Genomic DNA, 23313 nt, shown 5'->3' on the forward strand with positions numbered 1-23313 from the left:
TTTCCATTTCTCAAAAACAAATAACAAAACCCATTTACCTTCAAACTATCAGTTTCCCTCCATGGATTCTCAATATAATGAAAAAAGCAAAGGAGTGGAATCCAAACAGACTTCAAGTTCTTCGAAAAGCAGTTTATCTAATGACTACTGAGGTAATACTTCACTAATTCGTAACTGTATGAAAACAGATTTTAAACAAACATGTAGCTTAACAACATTAGGAGAAAGAAAAGTGACATCCTCTGCTCACCTTGCTTTTATTTGGCTTTTTCTAGCAGCTGCCTCACTGGCTGTCATGGGCTCAGGAAGACTTGAGGGGACAGGAGAATTCTTGGGAAAAACAAATTTGAATAAATTAAAAAACCAAATCCTGAAAGAAAAAAATTTGTTACATATTGAAGAGGAATACTTGGATTCAAGACCTCCACATGACAAGGCCTCATGCAGAACTCACAGCTGTAGCTGGAAAAGGGTTTACCTTACCAGTATCTCTGTATCCTCTCAGTGTGTTGCAGGTTCCTCAAAGCAGAACCTGACTGATCTGACTCTCTTGTCAGCTGTTTCACTTCATTTACACTGCCAGCCATCAACAGTAACATACAACATTGTCTCCAAGCACTTTTGTGTGACTGCACAGAGACTCACTTCAGCATCAAGCTCTAAAGCAAAGACCAATCTTTGGAGGGAACTGTTTTTAGCACACTCTGCTCTCCCACCACAATACAAATCCCAGAAAACCATGCAGCACCAAAGCTTTGACAGGCTTTTATCTTACCCCCAACCTCATCCCTGAATGAATCCCATATCACCAAGACTCTGTTTTATAAGGAATATGGCAGTTTGGAGCAAAGGAGAAAAGAAATCATCTCTCATGACAAATGCACATAACAAATGCCAATCTAAATCTGGTCACAAATAATAGAGACAGTTAATTATCAAGTATTTCAAGACTTCCTGGTTTATTTTAATTGGTATTTCCAAAAGGCAACACTCAAATTTACTGAGATCCTTCTACAACAATAAAGGAAAAAAGGAATTCAAAGGGATCTCAGAAAATTCACTGGTCTGCCTCTGAAGGCAGAAATTACTACAATCAATATCGGTTGTAAACTCAATTTTGGGATGAATTTTTCCTGATGCTTGTCTCAAGAACCACTTTATACTCAACATTAGCTAAAAGTCCCCTGATTCCATTGCACTACAGATGTAATTACATCTGTGAAGCAAGTCATCTTGCAGACCAAGCTCAGACCCCCACGGAAAGCAAGGGTGGGGGAAAGAAGGCAGGCTGACTCAAGTACTGCTCTGTTTGCTTTCCAACTCACTGGAGTCCTTCCACTGGACTACCACAATTGCTAAGGATGCCTAAGGGAAGTGTTTATCCAAGAGCAAACATACATGCTCTTAACACTCCATTTACAACATTCAGCTTTCTACTGTCAACAAGGTTAACATCTGGATATTTCATACTGATTGTATTAAGAGATTACTAATGGCTAAAATCCTAAGCTGGGTATTGGTATGGTATCAATAGTGTCCACGGAGCTATGTCCTCAAAATTAAGAACATATTTTATTTATAGAAAGCTCATACTGCATGTACACAACATCAGCTTGACATGTTCTCTGCTCTGTGTTACGTTCAGGCATGTGACAGAGCTGATGTGATCGCTCAGCTCCTCTGACAGTACGTCAGTACTGCATAACACACTGAAAACACTTGAGTACTTACATTAATATTAGACACTGGACACTCCTTTTTGGCAATTTTAAAGGCAAAGTAAGACACTTGAAAGATATCAGGTCTCTTCTCTTGATCTGGTTCAAGCATATATCCTGCAAAAATTGATAAGACTTATCACTGCTAGATCACAAAAAGCCTGTTGAGACAGTATGCTACCAGCAAGGAAAAAACCCAGCAGCTCCACCAAATCAGCTTACCACCACAAGAATAATTTGCACTGTTATCTTGAGTTTGGGGGACTTTTTTCAATACTTTTTGTCAAGTCAAATAGTTTATAGGGTCAAAAACAATTGCAGAACATGTATGCTGCTTGATATGCTGACACTCAGCTGTGCAAAAGGGAGCTAAACTGAAGTAGGAATTAGTAACTGCAGAGAAACAACTTACAAATCACAAACACAAATCACAAACAACAAATCAACTCACTGCACTAACATTTTCCAGGATTAACACAAAATTCAGTGTAAACAAGATTGACAGATCTTACTACATCATGCTAAGACTTTTGTCCGTAGGTTTCATTGACTATGAACAATTTTGCATATAAAAAAATACAGTTCCATGAATAAAAGGATCTTTCCCTGACAAGACAAAATTCCTTAAGCTCCCTCTCAAACATTTGCTTCCCAAATTAAACGGTTTGATGTTTTTCCAAGAAATCAAATATAACACAGCATACATAATCCAGCAATCTTGCCTAGATAACCAGAGAACCTAAATAAGCAATAAAATACCCTTTCTAAAAAACCTAAGCCTCTAAAAATATGTTCTGCTATCAAGTAAATGAACACTATGAAAATTTAACTTCTCACTTTTGAGGAGCAAAGTGAACTACACTTGCACAAATGCTCAGTAGAATAGCCAACCTAACACATCATTTTACAAATATCCTCCACAGGCTGAAAAAACAGTATCAGACAGATCCCATAATTTTACATAAAGTCATTATTTCATGTCCTGTACAGTTCACTTCAAGTTTAGTTTTTAACAGATTCCAGCACTCAGTTGCAGCACCATGACACAGAAGCAGAACTCTCACTGAAGTGACTCCTGCCACTTGATTCTGAAATGTTAAATTCATGGGGTGGGGCATGTTCAGTTTCTTCCTCCCCAGACACTGCCTTGTAAAACAGCTGAGATGAAGCCACAGTCCCTGAAATACCTTTTATGACCAAGTGCAGCTTTTTATGATTTCCACTCCAAATGGAAAGAAGGGAAATTTACACAAGGACATTCTGTCTCACCCACATACACTCCATGTCAGTATCGCTCATCTTGGCACAGCTATTAATTGAATTAAAAAATCTGCATTCATACCTAGGAGAAAGGATTAAAACCCATACTTTTCTAAAAAAAAGGTAAGCCTGTGACAGAGAAAAGTACTTGATTTTTTTGAAAATATATCTCATTTTGTCAGTACTGGCAGAAGGCAAGTGCTTACTATCATAACTCGTGTTTCTCAATTATGTGCACTCAAAGTGGTTTGGATTTGGTATTGCTTATTATATAAAACCACAAACTATGTGGTCAACACACCCATAGCTTAAAGTTATAAGAGCTCCTATTCAAACCTTCTGAATTTTTCATATGCTGTCCATCTCACTCTTTCAAGTGAGCCTACTCTAAGCTGAAAACAAAGACAACACTGATGATTACTGTAAATATTAGCTCCCACATCTCTGTGCCTGGGTAATGGATGAATCACAAACCTCAGAATTGGTCCTCATCCAAAATTTTCCTCCACACACTTAGTGCTTCCAAACTTTTGCCAGAGCTCACATCTGACACTTGGGGCTGCCCAAAATTTTCCAGATTTTTGTTCTGGTATAAAACGTGCAACTACTACTAAAATTGTTCCCAGTGCAATTAATCTCAGCACACTGATGGTTGCTGGGCTAAAGCTGCACCTCAAATTTATCTAAGCACAACTCTCCAACTTGGATAGAACATACTGTCAACAGTCCAACATTCCACAGAAAATACACACTTAATGGCAAAAAACATGAATAAATACAGCTAAACAATAAATTTCCCTGGGTCCTAGCGAAACCAAAAGGTTTTCCTGAGCTCCAACACGGCTCTTGGGGAGGTGAGAGGCACAGCTGAAGGTGGCAGGTCTTGCCAGAGATGGTGCCTAGCAGCAGCTGCTGTGCTTTGCTGGCTGTGTGGGCTGGCAGGGCTGCTGCCAGTGCCCGTGTACTTACTGATCAAGCAGTGCACGCTGTGGGAGTACCGCGAGCCGTCCGGGATAGTGAAGCTCCCGTCGCAAATGGCAACCTGGCTTTCTCCAAAGGGAAGGGAAAAGAAGCAGAGTTTATACAGCAAGCAGCCCAGTGCCTGGAAAAGAAACACAAGCCCTGTGAGGAGAGGAGAGGAATCCCTTGCTACCACAGGGCTGCACTAAGAGGGTGCTGCACCCTGGCCACAGTGATGTCCACATGCTGTGCAGGAGCTGCACTTTGGAACACAGCTGATGTGACAAGCTGATGGATTGAGAACAGCTCTAACAACACTTGCTCTTCCACTGATTCCTGTACAACCTAGTACAAACCAGAACACACCAAGGGCTGCATTCTCTGTGTCGCATCACCCACAGATACCACTACTCTATGAACTAAATCTCCCATTTTTTTCTTCTCTGCACATCAACTACTAAAATTACCTTTCTTGATCCTACCAGCAACAGGTTTCCATAAGAAATCGCTGGGGACTATCAAGGAGAAACCAGAGCCAACATAAGAAGAGATGTTTTAAATCACATCCCACTTCATTTAATTTTTTTTTTAAAAATCAAACACGGGAGTAATTTTATTTACAAAATGTTACTACCCAAGATATCTCTACTGTTCTGTGTTCTGTAGCTGCCCAATCTATTTCATTTTCCAATAATTAATTTTTCAGTCAGACAATGCTGGTTTTAATTCCCCCTTCCTTAACCAGTCCCATATATCATACTAACCAATTTTTTGCTTACCCAGATATCTGCTTTTGTAGTAATTGGCCTTCCTTCATATAGATTGATCATCTCGGGAGCTCTGTATGATAGGGTAGTGTACCTAGCAACAAAATAGAGAGGACATAGCTAAAAATCTAGCCTCAGAAGTAAGAGGGTGTTTTCTTGATCCACCATGCACACACCAGTCACACAAGTTCCAGACATGTGCCTGGAATTGTCTTGCATCCAAGTCATTAGTGCATTTGCAGCATCACAGATAATGTCTGGAGCACCAGTATGACCTATCATACACAAGAATAAGCATTAAGTCAGGTAAAACTGGCTTTTAGTGTTATTCCCACAAAGCACAGACTTTTACTGGAGTGACTGTGTGCATGCAGCCAATCACCTGAGGGGGGTAACTGCTGAGCCCTGCAAGGGCTCTCCCTATCCCACACTGAAACACACAGAACGCAGACTTCAAAACACTAACATCCCAAAACAACTGCTCAGCTGGTAGCTCAAACACTTCAGAGCCAGAAAAAGCCTGTTTCACTTCATGACTTGAAAATAAGCAGCCTGCATTTACCCTCCTGCAGTAGTTAGCCCAGAAATGCAAAACAATAATAAAACATGTTTTCAAGAGTGTGTCTAAGAAAAGCTGAAATATTTTTCTGATCAGTCTCAGGAGAATGGACATGGACCATAGTCTGCAAATGAGACTACATAAATCCACTGCAGTGCTTCTTTACATTAGTTCTTGGTATCTTAGCAAGTATTTGCTTAGCAGTATTACAAAAGCACAAACTGAAAATATCCAACTCCTAAAATGGCCAGGAGCCAGACATATATTTTTGAACAATTTACTTTCACAACAGCATGCTTTTTCCCAACAGTTTTATTTTTAAGAATCACAGTTTTGAAAAACAATCTGTGAATAAATGGAGGAAATCTTATCAAATACTTGCCATCTTTTACTATATTTACACCAAAATTGGTTCAAGATCAGCTCTTAATTTCAGCTCATTAGTGACACATGCACACCACACTATAATACATGGAGTTTCCTGGCAGCACAGTCATTCCTTACGATAGACCACCTAAAAGTGAACTTACTTTTTAATTTCTTCTTCAACCATATTAATACCATCTTTTTGAGGGTTCAGGTATTTGTTAGTGGCACTGCCAAAATCACAGAGAACGTAGTTCCCATTATCATTTAACAATAGATTCTCCACCTTCAAAGAAAATCAACGCACAAAAAGTAGGTTAACAAAAGCATGAATTTCCAGGTTAAGCATTAGTCCATGTTCTCACACACAAACAGGAAGTCTTCTCAAAAATCAACTGCTAAACTTTGTTTTAGCAATGAATGATGTCCTATGGTTAATGTCTGTTTATAGCTCCACCAACAGCAAGCTCCCAACTAGAAACCTGTGTTACAGAAATCTCTCCCATATCCTCAATCCTTTACAAGCAGATCCCTTATTTTAGCCTAGATTTTCTTACAGTGAGAGTCATACCTTGAGATCCCGGTGAACTATAGGTGTTTTGCACTGATGCAACCGGGCAACAGCTTCACAGGTGTCACAAAATATTCTCATTACTTCCGACTCTGTGAAGCCTGTCTGCAGACGTTGGTTCATCTGGTTCACAACTTGCCCAGCTAAAGAAACAGGAGAAATCTCTTTCAAGTAATTCCTAGCAGGTAGTACAGAAGTAAAGAGTTATATGCATTAAGTCCACAAATACAATGCAGGAAAGTTTTCCATAGTTATTGTATTTGAACAAAACAAACCTAGTTTTCCAACCGCACACTCCTGTATCACCCTAAAGAGAAAAACTATTGACTCAAATGAAAGCAATCCAGCCCCTGAGGCTGAAACAGGTTTGAAACCAATTGCTGCAAACAAAAAAAGAATCCATCACACCAATATGCCACCTCAAACCTGTCTCTTGCAATAGGATCCATAACCCAAACTCTGTCAACTGACTTCATTAATTCATTCTCTAAACACCCTCTCTGTCTTTCTGGGAGACAAAGGAGGAAGAAAGGGGAGGCAGGGAAGGAGGGAAACAAAGCCTTGAACTCATCCTCTGAGAAAGAAGACCTCCCTTTCCCTTTTCATAGGTTTCTTTTAAGATTGAGAATCAATACTTCCCTGTTTCTTGCAGTAATTGTACCAGACACCACTGAGCTCTTCCTACCACAATGCTCACTGCACACAGAGATGAAAAAGGATTCTTGCAGAGACACAGCAGGGCCTTGGTGGGCATTCTGTCAAACAAGGATGCTTACAACACAGGAAGCCTGGCACTGTCAAGTTATCTGACAGCTGACATCCACGGGGCTATCTACCAGGACCATTAGGGAAACAGTACTACCAACAGCGAGTCAGAACTGAGCTCCCACAGAGGTACAGAAATGCACCCATACAAGCAGGGTAAAGGGCCAAAACTGTGGCCATCAGTTTTTAAGATCTCCTTAATCCTTTTCTCAAAATCTACATTAATCTACATTGTCTTCTGCTCCTTATGGTACAGATCGCACAAACTACAATGCTCACTCCTTCTATTGCAAATATAACCCACATACACCTCGGCTCAAAGTATTGGTTGAGCAATACAGACCATGGAAGGCTTCTTTCTAGGAGTATTTACTTTGTGCCAGCAGCACTTGTTCCAGAGTATGACCAGTTACTTGGGTTAACCACCATCCCATACTAGAAGGCCAGATTCCAGTCTCCCTAGATTTTAGACAAACTTCACAAGTTCAACTCATTGGCAAGTTTATCCCACACATATGTGAAGTGAGGGGAACAGAATCCCAAAATAGACAATCCCTGACTTAGGTATTGTTTCAAACAAAGTTACACTGCCAAGCAGGAACACATGGCTAACATATTTTTGGACAGCACTATCAACCTGAACTTTACAATGCCCATTTGTAGGAAATCACCTATCAGGCAAAGCTTCTTCAATGTTGTCATCTTGAACAAAAATAGCAGATGGAGAAGAGTGATGAAAATTTGCTAATCTTTCCTATTGAGTTACATTCCGGGTACCTGTTGCTTAGCACCACCAGCAGAAGAGCACTTCATACGTAGAGAATTAATTTCCCTGTTTGTAACTACATTTAATTACACAGCTTTGTGAAACGTTGACATTTTGCCCAGTGCCTAGGTAGCAATGCCAGCAGAAAAGCAAAACAAACTCTACTCGGATTCCAGCTGTGACACATGCAGGTTAACCTCCTATATTAAGGGAACAGTTTTAAGCAAAATCACAGGTGATAGTAATAAACATTTTCATCAGGAAACCTAGGCAATGACTCTTACCTCGACAGTACTCCATCAGGATGAGCACCTCCCACACATTATCACTTAGTGAATTGACAGCACAGTCCAAATAACTCACAATGTTCTTGTGCCCAGATAACTCTTTCTGAAAAAGAAAATGGACATTACACTTCAGTACTGAGAAAACAAAGAGCCATTTTCAGTTGCCACTGCAGCACTGGAAGAAAGTCCTTTTGCTTGGGAACCAGACACACGGAGCAAACAGAACACATACATTTCATTTGAGGTATCAAATAGACATCCTTTAATTTCTTTAGAAATTCATCATGCACCAACCCTAAAGCCAGCATTAGTTTCTGAAAGTACAGGTGGAAAATCAGAAGCACTGCATCAAAAGCAAGGTGTCTAGAAACACTGGAGAGGCATTTGCTGTGTGTACACTACAAACTGACACATTTTCCAGTTCCAGGTAATGCCCTTCTTACCATAATGGTGATCTCCCTCTTGCAGATGTTGAGGTCTGGCACATTATTCACACACATCCTCTTCAGCGCACAGCGCGTCCCGCTGGGCGTGCGCACCAGGAACACAGTGGAGAAGCCCCCTGGAGAACACAAGTGCAAAAAGAAGAAGCCACCTGAGCTTCTTGGTATTCCTCTAGTCAACATCACTGCATCCTAAGGATAAGCAACAAAGACTGTGCTGCTCACTGAGTGACTAGTAACAAACACTTCAGAATTTAAATTACTGTTACCTCAATCCCTTTCTTTTAAGCTGAGTATTCATTAAAAAACCAAAACCATTCAGGTCTTACTATTTTCTTAAAACATTACATAAAAGCATTAGAAAAGCATTTTCACATTCAAATGAATTTATAAAGCACAGAACAACTATATATTGAGATATTAACCCTGAAGTAATTAGAGTAATTCAAAAAACCTGAATCAAGTCAAGGTTTATTAATCCCCTAAACACACATTCTAACGTATAAAAAATAAAATAGTTAGAAAAAGTCTTGAGAGATGCTGAAGAAGTCACTTGACTTTTCAGGTTAGCCTCAATAGCCTCCCTGGAGCCCCAGACAGCGCAAGCAACCAGCCCTAGAGAAGCATTTTTATTTAAACCACACTCAATGTGCAGACTACAATTAAGAATTTTCTTACAACCAGTCCCACTGGGAACATTCTTAGTCTGACAACGGCATGAACTGGGAACCACACAGTCGAGCCCACTCCTCAGTAGGGCTTTTTTGAGGGGTTTTCCCTCTCTTCACTGGTAGAGAAGAATCAAGGAGGCAGGAAATACACACACAAGTGAAACAACCCACAAAGGAAGTACTTCCCAATACTGGGGACACCAAAGTGAAACACAGCAGGGTTGTTTTAGCTGCCTCCTGTTAGCCCTGCCTGCTGCTCAAGGAGGCCACACTGGCATCACCTCAAGGCTCACAGGCACAGCTTTCCCAGACTTAGAGGAAATCTACCTCACACAAGACCCCATGTAAATCCCTGCTTTCCTTGACTGCTGCCTGACCCAAAGCCAACCAGCACCACAGGAACTGTGTACTAAGGCAGGAGCTCAGGTAGACCACCAGGACACAAATAAGTAAATTAAAATTATTAACTGCTCAGATAATCAGGCAGCCAACTGAAAAGCACACATTTCATGGTACCCAGTAGCATCTGCAAGCCATGTTAATTAAGTATAGTGCACCTCATTTGATGCAAGTCTCATGTGCTTGAGCAAATTAAGCACATAATCACTGCCACTCAAGAAGCTAAGTTATATTAAAAAATTTTCTCGAAGATTAAGTATTTATTATTTTTTAACTTGATTGTCATGTAGTCAAATGACATGCTAGGCTGTCAAAGCAGAATAATTCAACAACCTCACCCTAGTTTACATAGGGCCTTCCTAATAATTCACAAGACACCCACTCTTAACAGCTCAAGTTCTTAACACTGAATGGCAGCTGGCACTGAAATGACCCAAGAGGGCTCCAGCCTGGGGAATTCTGCCACAGGGATGTGCAAGATCCTCGTTAGCAGAAGAGTTTGTGTACTGTTCTCACAATAAAACTACCTGGTTTTTAAGCACCAATATTTGGCCAAAAGTATAAAGCAGCAGTCAGGTAAAACAAAAGACTTGTGATTCAAGGGTAATAATCACTTATTCACTTTTTAAGCCAGTTTTATAGCCTTGAAATCCTCTCTGACTAGCAGGAGGACAAAACAGAACTCCAGATTTCAAGTCCCCCTGACAACTGTTCTGATGTAGCCTGAGCAGACAGGCCTAGGTAGAAACCATCAGTGGAAAGCAGCAAAATCCTAAATGCTGGGCCAGGGGCTGCTCTTGCCATCAGGTGGCAGCATCAGCCGGCAGTTGAATCCTAGGGACTGAAAAAGCAGACCTGGTCCTGTTTTGGCAAGAAGCAGATCCCTGACCTTGAATAGCTTGCTATCAGTAAATACCACTGCTTTAAAAATCCTTTACTGCAAGAGTCAAGGGGCACAACCCTAAGCGAGACCCGACTAGGTGAACTGTCCTGCCACCAGCTCACGGGTTTCCTCACTGCTCCCCTTCCCCTTCTCTCCCCTCCCACTGGGCCATGTGGGGCTCAGCTGCTGTCTGGTGTTCAACACAACAAGGAGCTTCATCTCTTTCAGTCTTTGATTTCCACCAGAGTCATTCGAAGTTTAAATCCTCCCAACGACAGCCACATTGCACTTTTCCTTGGAATACTTAGCAAAAAGTCTTTCTATCGAATCTATAGTTAGATAAGCCAATAGACACTTAGCACAATTAAACTCCTTAAAAAGCTCACACATCTTTCTTACCCTTCTTTACTTGAACTGCCTTTGTGTCACCTTAACTATGCACTTTTGGGATCATCTTATCAGCTAACCAGCAATAATTTGGGCCTTTTTTCTGGGCTAATTATTTTGTTTGTTTGTTTTCAATGAAGTTCTACATCAGCCACATGTGTTTGGTTTTTTCCTATGCATATTTAAGGTCAACCTTGAGTAATTTCACAGGCCTCAACATGCCGTTTACACCTTATCATGTTACATTCCTGAAACTCAAACCAGGAAACAGTGGAGCTGTCAGAATTCTAAGCACCCTATTTGCTTACTCAGGTAGAACAAAATAAGGCTAAAAAATCTCCCAGTGAGTTTACCATCTTTCAGACTGCTGAGAGCCATTTTGTGGAGACAGTCTAGAAGAATAGTAACAAAGATATTCTGAATACAGTTACACACATTATGCATATATAGACAACACCTTTCTTTACATCATACAGATTTTTTTTCAAACATATAAAAGCATCAAATGTTGTTTCTCCAAGTAGTGAACTCCTTGACTATGTATTCAAATCTCAGACAAACAGTACAGAACTTATGGCACAGAAAGATTTTACCTCTACAGTAATACATAACAACCATTAATTACATATGTAAAAGCTAAAGCAGGAATGGCAGCTACTACACTGTAAATGGTGCCTTATAAATTCATTAAAACTTGGCTGTTTTGGAGAGGTGACTGAGTTTTTAGCATCCATTTCCATTCAGAGAAGTAAATCCCCAAATGTATGTTTTGATAAAGCCAAGGATTATATAAAAGTATGTTTTCAGATACTGTGTTTCCATGTGTTTTTTCTGTACATTCAACACCTTAAACTAATGAAGAAATAAATGTGTACATCAACAGATCCTAGTCGTTCTCATGTGCCTATGCAATGTGGACAGTTAGATATTTAGGAACTTCCTTAACAACTCAGTATGATCTTGTGTTCAGCAGGACAGTTTTTGAAGACAAATCCTTGGAGCTGTGAGCCCTAAGAGGAGTTCCAAGGCTGACCTGATTGCCTCCATCACAGCACAATTCCACACTGGCTTTAAAGTCCCTGTGAAAAGCTGTTCCTAATAAAGTTCAGTGTAAAGCTGTTGTCAAGAAAGCCCAACAACAACCAAAAGAGATGGTTTCTTTCTAATTTGAAGCCCGCTGCCAAGACAGGCCCTCAGCTTCACATCACCTTGGTCAGGGAGATAGCCTTGTATCCCTCTCCACAAAGCTAGAGGAACAGGTTCAAGTACAATTATCTCCCTGTGACCCATCTGCCCACACATAGCCTCCTATTCCCCAGTTTTGGAAGAAGATGGCTACCCAGCTACATGGTACTTTCTTTAAAAAACCAGGTCTGCCTTTTTGGCATTCCAGATACTGCCCCATAGAAGGATTATTTCAGTACATTTGTCTGTGTCCTGAATAAATTTCTTGAATTAACAACACTTTCACTGCTAACTGACTGGGAGAATCACTTGATGCCTGGTCCACTTGTGCACGTCTGCTCCCTGCTAGTTCCAGAGACAGATCTTCAGGATGAGGCTGACCTGCAGCCAGAGCTGACCTGCTCCAGAAGTGACCCACCTCCCAGAACTGCACAGGCTTCCAAGCACTGTAGCTGCAAGCCCAATGCACTGGAAAGAACCATTTCATGGACTAGGAATCCATTCAAAACACAGAATAAGAGCAGTTCAAGTACAAATGCTTTGAAACAGGCTCCTAGCAATACAAACAAATAAAACCTTACTGCAAATCTGCAATAACAGAAAGCAGTACGACCTTATTAAAAGTTTTAAGCAGCCTTCTTCCATGAGAGAAAAAAAACCCACAAAAACAAAACAAAAAAAGCCACAAAAATCCCCACCAAAAACAAAACAAAAACCCAAACAAATATAAAACAACAACAAAAAGCCACCAAACAAAAAACTACCCCAAACATCCCCCCTTCCCCCCCAGCTCTAACCTCTACAGCTTCTGAGGTACTCCAACACAAAAGAAACCAGTGTCCAAAATGAAAGGACATTAAGAAGAAACTCCAAGAGGAACTAGTCCTTCTCCACCAGAAAAAGCACAACCTCAAGAAAAACAGCTCTTCATATCTGATTCACTTTTGTATGGAGGACTGAAAAAGGCCCTTTTTCAACCTGCATCAAACAATATGACCATGTACTGTTTTCCCAAGAATTTGGAGTCAGCTCCTTTCTGCCACAGTTGAAGGTAAACCCATGCCAAGAGCTGTTTCCTGCAGCTCAGTTTTGACCCCACCTTTATGTTGTGTAAAACACACACCTGCACTCTGGCTCTTGAGAGTCCTTCCACAACCCTCATATGTGCCACAGAGCCTCCTCTTCCATCCTGCTGCTCCACTTCCCTGGTGGTGTGCTGCCACAACATCCATAACTCTGCATGTCCATTGGCATCCTATTGGGATAGGTTCACTGGTACAAATTCCCAGAACCTCCCTCCTCCCTACAAGGATGGCAGCCCTTCTCCGCAGAGGCACTGCCTTCTGCCAGCACTGATGCCGTATTGCCTGCACTTTTAGGAGTGGCAGACTAAAAGCATAAACAAGAAATACCTTTTTGCATAGAAAATATTAATTTGCATGATTTTGCATGGAAAATATTAATTTAATTCCTGAAGCTGTGCAGCTTTCCATCTGTTTTTCACAGCAAAACCTTTAAAAATGCACAGAAATCCAACATTTGAATTTCTCGTTAGATTCCAAACACCATGTGATTGTTGAGGGAGTAACTTTTAACAGAAACTCAAAATGCCTTTTTCAAGCCTTATGAAAAAATTTTGATGAAACGTTTAGGTTTTGTCACAAGTTCCACCAGAGAAGGAAGCCACAGTTCTGTCTTCCCATTCCTGAAGCACCTCTGCATGAGAAGATGAGGGCATGCCCTATTACTGAAGGTCTGTTTTGCAGTAGTGCAACACCAACTCCTGCAGCAGCTGGTGTGCACCTCATGCCCCATGCCAGCTTCCAGACTGTGGGCTGAGGAGTTCTGGCAGTCCCCATGCCAGAACACTGCCACACTCTGCTCACTCCAACACTGCTGCCCCAGTGACTGCTGGCCCTGAGCATGCCAGACCCTGGGAAGGTGCCATACGTGACCTACCCCCAGCCCTGCTGTGTGGCTGCCAAGCCAAGCTGTAACCCCTGTGTGTGTGCTCCCTGCCTGGAAAGCAATGGAAAGTGGCTGAATGAAGGCAGCATTAACTAACACCCATTGTATACACATCCACCTTTCCGTACATTTACATCTGTGCTTTTGTGAACATGCACACAGGCATAGATATTCTTAGTGAAGTTTACCCCACGAGCCTCAGTCATGAACACAAGGCTCTGAGACGCAAGAACATTTGACAGATGTTGCTTCCAAGCTCAAGAGCTCAGCACAGCCCAAACCAAGAACAGAAATAGCTCCCTACTTCTAAAATACTCAATTTCTACACGCACATTTCAGAGTTGAGTATTCCTCCACTTTATTTTAAGAATGCAGACAATGCATTCCAAGGGCCATACCACTGCTCCCTTTCCCACTGCCCACACAAATTCCCACCATGTAACAAGCTGACTATCAGGGCTAGTTTAGACAAGTAGCACTGTTTTTCTCAAATCTGCATCCGCTCCTACGGCAGCGCTGGGAAAACAGCAGCTGAAAATCACAACCCAGCAGGACAACACTGTGCAGCCACAGCAGGCAGGTCTGCCACGCACACCTCTGCTAATGGCACTGTTACCCTGCCACAGCCTTGCATGTCTGGATTCCACTTCTCCCAGCATCAGCTGTAGGCCAACCTCACAAAAAAGCTCTGACAGAAGCACCAGCGACAGCCTGGGAGATCCAAGACACTTAAGTTACTGAGAGAGATGGGGAAGCTGAATTAAGGTCTGCTATAGACATTTGTGAAAAGTTTCTGTGTTTATTAACACCCATGCTCCAGACATGCCCAAGTGCCAACCCTGAGATGCCTAAGAGCCAGCATATTGAACAGCAAAAGAAACAGAGCTCCGTGTCCTGCAGGACAGCTCATCACCCCACCTGATTCTCCACGTCCAGGTGACTTGCTAGCCATGTCTGACTACTGCTTCCATGGCACCTTCTGCCTGACAGCCTTGGCTACTTGGCTGCTAGAGAAACAGAAAACACCCATTTCTTGTAGCATATAAACTTCCTAACACACTTGCAATTCCTGCAGTAACCTAATTAAGGAAGATGAAGGCAGATTGACTGAAAAGATCACTTAATGTATGCTTTTAAACAATAAACAGACAAAACAAAAAAAACCAACACAAGTATTTGCTACACCCTGCAAGGAATGCATCTTATGCACCCAAGACAAAGTATTTTATTTCTTAGGGTAAAGCTGATGCCTTCTCATACCCTGGCTGGAAAAAGACCAAAAGCCTCCCTGTATTTCCATCTTCAATCAAGCTGCTTGAGCGTTAGTCACAACCACTGTACTACTTTCATGTATTACATCATCACCACCTCCTTCTGTTCACTGGGGAGGGGGGGGGGGGGAAATTAATGCATTTAACTCTGCAACTATATTTAACAGAAGCTTGCATTTAAGTCAAGTAATACCTCCTTCCTGTCTCTAAGGAAAGGACCACAGAAGGCTACCAGCAGTTCACCAACAGTTCAATTCATTTACTATGAAAATTATTGTTAACATCTACTTACTCATCTGTACTTTTCACAAGAAAGCTTTTCAACTTACTGAAGACATTGATAAGACGCCCACAATGTGTCCACTAGCACAGTTTACAAAAAAAAAAAATCCCAAAACCCGAAAACTTTGAACAGCAGTTTTATCTTTTGCATGTCTTCCCCATCTCGTGTTTTTGTTCACTGAACTCGGCTCCAGCTGTAGTTTGGTCTGACCTGAAAACAGAGCGAGCTGAAAAACCACAAGAGGGACATGATCTGTGCATATAGGCTCAACAAACACAGAGTTCACCATTCTACAATGGTGAGGTTAAGAGCATGAACTAATTTAATTTCCTAGACGAATTTCAAATGTTATTCGCTACTTTTTTTATAAAGCTTGATTTTAGGTCCAGTATAATTGAAAAATCAAATATACTTACAAATTAGTTAAATCAGCAGGTAGATAATATATAGCCAATATGCAAATACCATTACTTGTTTGGAACAGAACTTAATTGTCATACCATATAGTCACCAACTAGTTAAGAAAACAAACACCTTATCTCTACCAAACTCTTACTTGCTCTCTAGCTGGCCTTTCATCTTCCTTGAAATCACTGCTTTAATTGTGATTTCCATGTGGAGGGCCAGGAACACAAAACCAAGCAGGGCTCTCTAACCTCCCCCATGAGTAACCGTGCACTGAATGCCCCTGAGCTGCCGTGGCACGGGAACAAAGCCCCGCACACAGAGCCCGGCTCCGGCCCAGCGGCTGGTGCACAGCGTCCTGGACCAGTGCCACCTCTGGCTGCCACACAAAGCAAGAGCCACCAGGCCAGGCAGACACAAACCAAGCCGTTTGTAACACCAGCAGCACTTCAGACTCAGGCAGATGTCACTGGAAGAGTCTCTGGTTTCCTCCTTTTCTAAGGCATCTTACACATACAAATGAGCAAGATGAAGCCCATCTCTTCCCTGTTAGGATGAACTTACAGTCTCACTCACCTTCACATCTGAGCATAATTCACTGACCATTTAATCCAGGAGAATGACTAGAATTAGACTGACTGCCTGAAATTCGTGCTAAAACATCTAATATGAATAATTAAGAAGGCTTTTCATTATCTTACCTCACAGTCTTCAGCTGCTGGCAAATAGTGGTGCATGTTTAAACTCCGGCATACCAAAGGTGTATGCTGAGATACAGAGTTAGCCAGCCTAAGAAGAGCAGGGGACAAGTAAACTTCATGAGCACAATATCTGAGATCTGACCTGCTCACACCAGAACAGAATTATAAGCCATTTTAGGCAATAATACTTCCTTGGCACCTGCATGGGGACAGGCAGCTCTTGAACCTCTACCTAGTACATGCTGAATACATTTGAATACTCCAAATTGTATATAATGCATCTCTCCAGACCTTGCAGCACTTCTGTGATTGGGATTCCAAACTTCACACTGTAACATATAACAATTTAAAATAAACAGTACACTTAAATTTCATAACAGTCTAAGCAGCTTGACAATTTAAGCTATGGTGCAATGGAAACAGGATTACAGATAGCAGAGTCAAGATCACCAAAATAATTTAGTATCTCTCATATAATTCCCATGTTTCAAGAAGCCAGTCAACAGTGGTAAACTCAGAACAAGGGAGTTATTTATTAAAGGGACTGATCAGGAAATCCATGGGTTCGGGGAAATCTCAGAAAATCAAAGTGTTAGGACTCAACTACCATCTAAAGTCAAATATGTCCTTCAACAAAAGCCTCCTCTTAAAAACGCAGCCATACAATTTGATGTCAGTTTAATAAAACAGAAAGTCATAAGAAAAGCGTAAATCGTTTAATAGAGAAATCAAATATTTCAGGGAAGCACAAAGCTGGGAGGATAATACTGTAAAGTCACACCAAGATGGATGGAACTCAAAGACTACAAGACTAGGCCAAATAAAATGCAGCAAATGGCTTCCTTTTGAGTTGCCAAAACAACAAGAACTTGCTTTTCCATCTTCAGATTGCCTAAGACGACTCTGGATAGCTCTTTCTGGGAGCAAACACTCCTCCTCTGCTTAAGCAAGTTCTCATGACATAAAAACCAAGTGATAGCTCCTCTAACCTCACAGCCAAGTTGAAGGTCTCAAGGCTATAGATGCAGAGTGTGCTACTGAGCTCTACAGAGACAAAACAGCACGGCTCAAAGAAAGCCATCATTTCATTTGCTTTTCTCCAAACAATTAATTTTCCTGCACATCACACAAACCTGAACTGATCCCATGTCTAAATGCTGACATACTGAATTTCATTCACTCTTCCTATTCTAGTCTCATGAACACAGATTTGTATTCAGGTCAGGTTCTTATACATACATATCAGCAAAGCAGAATTTAGTGCCTTACATTCTTTAATGATTTATTTGCTCTGCACCACTCTCATAGTTTTATGCAAGTTAATTATCCAGAACAAGAAAAAACTTGTTCAGCAACAATTTCTCTAAATAAAAGCACATTCAATTTTTCAACCTGCAGGAATTGCAAAAGAACATAAGAAAATGTCATATTAATCACTCACTTCCAAAGCTATTTTTTGTTTCATAAGAAGCAAAACACTGCAACAATTACTCATTACAACTGCTACTGAAAGACAAGATACACAGATAAAAATCACAGCCAGAGTCACAAAATTTTAAAGATGAGTCAGTTCAACAGAACTGAAACATACCAGGAATTGAACCATCCCTGTGTTTTGGCACATGCTTGGTAGAGACTTGCCTATTGAAGTTTCTAGGCACCACAGGAACAAATCCACTCATTTAAATAACATGCAAGTTTGGAAGGAAGCCAAACATATACACGACTGAATAAAATCTCCTCAAGCCCTGTAACATCACTATTCCTACCTTAGTTTTTTGCCTGTGGCAATTAAGGCACAGCATGTTACAAAAGGGATGAAGAAGAAGCCATCATAGAGCCAAGACATTCCAAACTCTACCTGTATCTCTTGTACAGACTCATATGACTCAGGGCAAATCCCTTCATCTTTGCTTCTCCCTCTGTGGAGCAATGGCTCTGCAAGAGCCAGGTGATGCTCTCTGCAGCAATAACAGCTTTGATACCTCTTGAAGAGCAAGATATAGAGCGCTCAGATGTTCACGCTCACTTGAGTCTCTATAATCATTTCTTCCTCAGAAGCAAAGCAGAACTAATGATCAGCAAGACTAAGGGAAGACTCTTTTACCTTTACAGGGAGAACACTCCCAAGTCTGCCAATTTTCAGTTCCACTAGACAAGAGTGCTTTAACACGTGATGCTCGAGGCCAAAGCAGCATGTTTTCTGCTATCAAACCAAAATAAGTATTCCTTATTTCATTATGACAGTCACCTAGGATCAAAGCTAGGTTTTTTTTATTTCCAGTTGGCAACCTTCACTTTTCTACTTTCCTCCACCCTGCCTCTGTTTGGAGACCCAGTTTCACAAATGAAACCACCCACATCCAAGACATCGCACTGGAACTAGAAAAAAGTAACTAACCTAGACAAGCGTGAGCAAGGAACACGAGAATGTGGAGAGGAAGGGAAAATTTCTTACCTCCTTAACCAGGAGACAAACACTGAAGGAGACTGAAATCCATTCCCAAGACAACCAGAAAAGCAGGAGCAGAGGAATTCATGCTCCTTTCTTGTCAGAAGCCAGACAGTGATGCAGAGAAACACAGACTCTCCTTGGAGGAGAGCAGGGGTTTCAGGATGGCCGCACATCTCCATCCGCTGGAGGAGAAAATGCAGGACAAGCCATCTCTGCTGCAGCACAACAACCGTGCAGAGATGACGTGACCTGCACCGGGGCACTGCTGCTCGGCACCACTGGGACCTGCAAACCACTCTCAGACTGGCAGCTCCCAGGCATCACCAATAGGCAAATACCCCAAACACATCAGGAAACAGCTGTTCATCCAACACATTGACAGTTTTTAAACTAAGCCCACGGACACAAATGAGGAAAAGCTCCCATTTCATAACAATGCTTGCAAATCCAATAGTTTCTTAGGAAAAAGATGGCATCTGAAGCAATCCAGTTACAATCAGGCAAATGGATTGACCCTGCCTATGTTCTGGGTTAGTCCCCAAGCTGCCACCCAAATCTCACACTGCCCTTTGGCAGGCACAGAGCATTCATAGTGTCAGTTAACACAGCTCAGCTTACAAACATCAATTCCTTCAACTGCGGCACCTGCTTAGCTAGAACATTACAGAGACAAAAAATAGCTACAGCAAGTAAAATATAGCATCAGGTTAAGGAATTAGGAGAATGAAGATAAACAAAACACTGTAAACTAAAGCAGTGCCAGAGACAAGCAGCACAACCTAACTGAGCACCTCCCTTCTGAACCAGAGGTGACATCTATTCAGCTGCAAGTGAGACACCCATCAAAGAGCATATGTGCATTTACAGAGCCAACCAACTTCTACAGCTGGAAAGGCAGCTGAGCTCACTCGGTTAATATGCTTATGCAATTCGACATGCTCCTTCTTCCCTGCTGCCAAAGCCAAGCATGCCAGGGACCGTGCTGCTCCCTAGACACTGAGCTCCATCCCTGGAGTTAACTTCTCTTCACCATGCACAGAAGCAGCGCAGGAACCCTTCCCTGTGGGCAACATATGGGTTACTCACTGACAGCTCTGCTACTACACTGACAACAGCCCAGAGAAATACAATTACTGGCTCCTAGTTAATGTGTGTCTGAAAAGGAATTCTACTGCTTTTATCCAACCATTTTCCTTTTCCATGTTGACACGCAAAACACTGAGATTTAATTTTAAAAAAAGACAGTTAAACCAGTAAAGCACACAAAAAAACCTTTAAGATCCTGTAAAGCATTTTTTTAAAGCTTTGCCATGTCCTTCTCAGACCCAGCTATCATAACCTCCATTCTCCCATACTGCCTTATCCTGTGAGGGTGTCCAAAAGCTTTCTCCTGCAACACATCTGCACACATACCCTCCCCTCACGAACACTGTAACATCAGCATTATTTATCAAAATGCATCCGCAAAGAAAAAGGCAAGTAGATGGCACACACATTGGCACATCTGTTTTGCTTCAAAATTTGGCAAAGGAAAGACGGCTTGAGTATTTGTGTGATATTAATTTAACATGATACTGCTACAAATCAAGTTTCTTCTCCTGTAACCATCTCTCAGCCACTAGCCTGAAAACTTAGCTCAGAATTACTAGATTCCCAAGTACTTCCTCTTTATTTAATACTGCTGGTCACACAAAAATTAAAGGGATAACATCCTCAAAAAAGACCATAACTGTGTGCAGTTAACAGAGGCATAACAAGACCTGTCCATCTACATACAATGCAGGAAGGAGTGTCCACAGGGCATGCAAGCACTAATAACTGGATAATCAAAGAGCATTAGACCACGTGTCCTAAGAGCTGAACTTGGCCCTAGCTGTACAATAGATGCCTTTGTCAGCCTACAGATGTTTCTCAACCTGTTCGTTTCTCCACACATGTCCCAGAGGCACACAGCAGCTCTGAAGAGCACAGCAAGAGCAACTGTCCTGCCCAAGTGCCACCACAGCAGTCAGCAGACCAGATGTGTGACTGACTGAACTGAGTTGGAGCTTCATTCTGTGCGCTACATTACATGAAAATAGACATTTACCTTATTGGTGTAAGACAAGGATCACATACAAACCCCCCAAGTGCTGTCTGGCCTGCTTGTTGCACAGAGTACAGCTCCATGCTGTGCTAGCCAAACAACGCTCTTTTAGCACCATGTGAGCTGCCTTCATGAGGCAGAAAATCCCCACACACAACAGCACAGGCTCCCCAACTTTCACCACCAAGAAATCAAGTCTAGCTTGGTCCAGGATCTCAGTACCTGCCAGTATGCAGATATACTTGATGTACGACAGCCATGACTATTTTGGGGAGTGTAGAAGAGATAATATGTATTGTATTATGCTTTCAGCCAAAACAAAAGTCAGTTTCAAGTACTCACTCTGCTTTTTCTCCCTTATATCTTGAACTGGAACAAGCCCTATCTCCTACTCCATTATTAGCAAAGCAAAATTGTTTGAGACAGAACAACAGGCTTGACCTTTACAGTCAAGTGCAAACAGATTCAGAAATGTTTCACTCTGGAAAAAAAAAATCAACATGACCAAACCAACTTAAATGCCACAAGTTAGCTTTCCAGACAGCCTTCCAGCTCATAATCCACCTAAACAACTGAAAATAAAACACAGCTTCCACAGAGCAGCAAGTCACATGCAATAACCAAATTAACCAAGACCAGTACTGTACATGTCACCTTGTCTCACAGGAGAACACTAGCACATGCCAGTAGAAGTAACCCTGCACTAGGTATATTTGTAACACCTGCCACAGACATAAGCCCTCCCAGAGTCAAAAGCTGGGGCTACACCTCGTGGAGTCACTTGGAAGTACTGAAATTCACAGATCCATTACAATGGCATCTCTATTTACCTCTCCAGAAAAAAGAACAACAAACAAGCCCCACCTTGAGGGGAGATGAAGAAGGTCAGCTATGCAACAGCTTTCTTCCGATTTACAGCAGCTGCTGGAGCTGCAAATCCTCACAATATCTCGCTCTGGGGACCAAGAATGGTGGTATGAGAGGTCAATTGAGGTGGGGGTTGACAAAGGCCAAGAGAATCTTATGCACAGCACTAAGTTTGTTTATTTGGATTACAAACTGAACTGTTATTGATGAGACATAAGGTAGAAAAAACAAAAAACACAACAGAATGTTCAAGACTACCCCAATTTCAAGAGCAGTTTGGAAGAACTTAAATAATAAATAACTTAAATAAATTATCTACAAACACAGAGCATAAGAGCTCACAAAAGAGGACTTGGATTCCTCTCAATTATAGTTACATTTTTATTAGGCCTCAACTAGAACAGTATGAATGTAAGAGGCAAACCAAACCATAAGAGTTATCAAGTACTTGCAAAGACTACACACAATTAAAGTAGGACAGTAGAACTCACAAGAAGCTCATTCCTTCAGTGGTGTAAGAGTCTGGAGGAATGGCTGACTGGCTCAAAATAACCAGGCAGGAAGTGTGTGGGGTAACAAGGTGAGCTCTGCATAGGTGAGGCAGGCACTGCTCCTCCCCTGGCCCCGCGGGGACCTCTGGTCCACCCTATAATGTGCTGACTGACCACCTCCCTGCCCCAAAATGGCACTGATCGACCCACAACCTGCATTAACCCAGACCTGCTGAAAGGTTTTGTCTGGGAAAAAGTCAAGCTGACCCCCAGAGTGGGTAGATGGGGAGAAAGCCACTGACCCTCTGTGGGCTAATGACCGGTTTGTTACTGAACCTCCTGGGAATTTGGTGGTTTCTCTGAACACCACCTAGAAGGAATCAAGCTACCTTCCCTATTGAGAGGCCCCTTTTCAAAGAAAACTGTGCTTTAACCACCATATTTACTGAACAAAGCAAACATTCTATTACACAAACATGAACGAATGAACTTGTAAGTACTTAATGAAGTACCTAACAAATGAACTTTACACCACTTGAGTGGCCTTTTCCCTGCCTCTCTAGTCCTAGACATAAGGTCACAGAAAAGCAAGGCCTCCTAAGCCACAGCAGCAGAGGCTCAACACCACACAGCTCCGGACTCACAGCTATATCAGCCAGGACAATAAAAATAAACCACTGTACTCACTACTATACAACTTCTTTCCACACACACTAGGGCAAAGCAAAGTCACAGCAGGTTCACTCTTCCCTGACCAGAGCAAAGAGCTGCTTTGCATGCCCTCGGGGTACCTCTGAGA

General features: G+C 41.8%; 1 protein-coding gene across 2 annotated transcripts in view; it reads right to left on the reverse strand.

The window, feature by feature from the left end:
- BMP2K (BMP2 inducible kinase) overlaps nucleotides 1-23313 on the reverse strand; it is a 49026-nt gene that overhangs the window by 21539 nt on the left and 4174 nt on the right. For both annotated transcript variants that reach the window (XM_030272257.4, XM_030272256.4), the window contains exons 2-9: nucleotides 8463-8581; nucleotides 8017-8122; nucleotides 6202-6344; nucleotides 5795-5916; nucleotides 4718-4799; nucleotides 3948-4080; nucleotides 1732-1835; nucleotides 251-330 (exon numbers count right to left, since the gene is read on the reverse strand). In XM_030272257.4, the coding sequence (XP_030128117.4) occupies nucleotides 251-330; nucleotides 1732-1835; nucleotides 3948-4080; nucleotides 4718-4799; nucleotides 5795-5916; nucleotides 6202-6344; nucleotides 8017-8122; nucleotides 8463-8581 (889 nt within the window). The remainder of the gene's footprint in view (nucleotides 1-250; nucleotides 331-1731; nucleotides 1836-3947; nucleotides 4081-4717; nucleotides 4800-5794; nucleotides 5917-6201; nucleotides 6345-8016; nucleotides 8123-8462; nucleotides 8582-23313) is intronic.

Source organism: Taeniopygia guttata, chromosome 4 (assembly GCF_048771995.1).
Source record: "Taeniopygia guttata chromosome 4, bTaeGut7.mat, whole genome shotgun sequence".
Classification (NCBI taxonomy): domain Eukaryota; kingdom Metazoa; phylum Chordata; class Aves; order Passeriformes; family Estrildidae; genus Taeniopygia; species Taeniopygia guttata.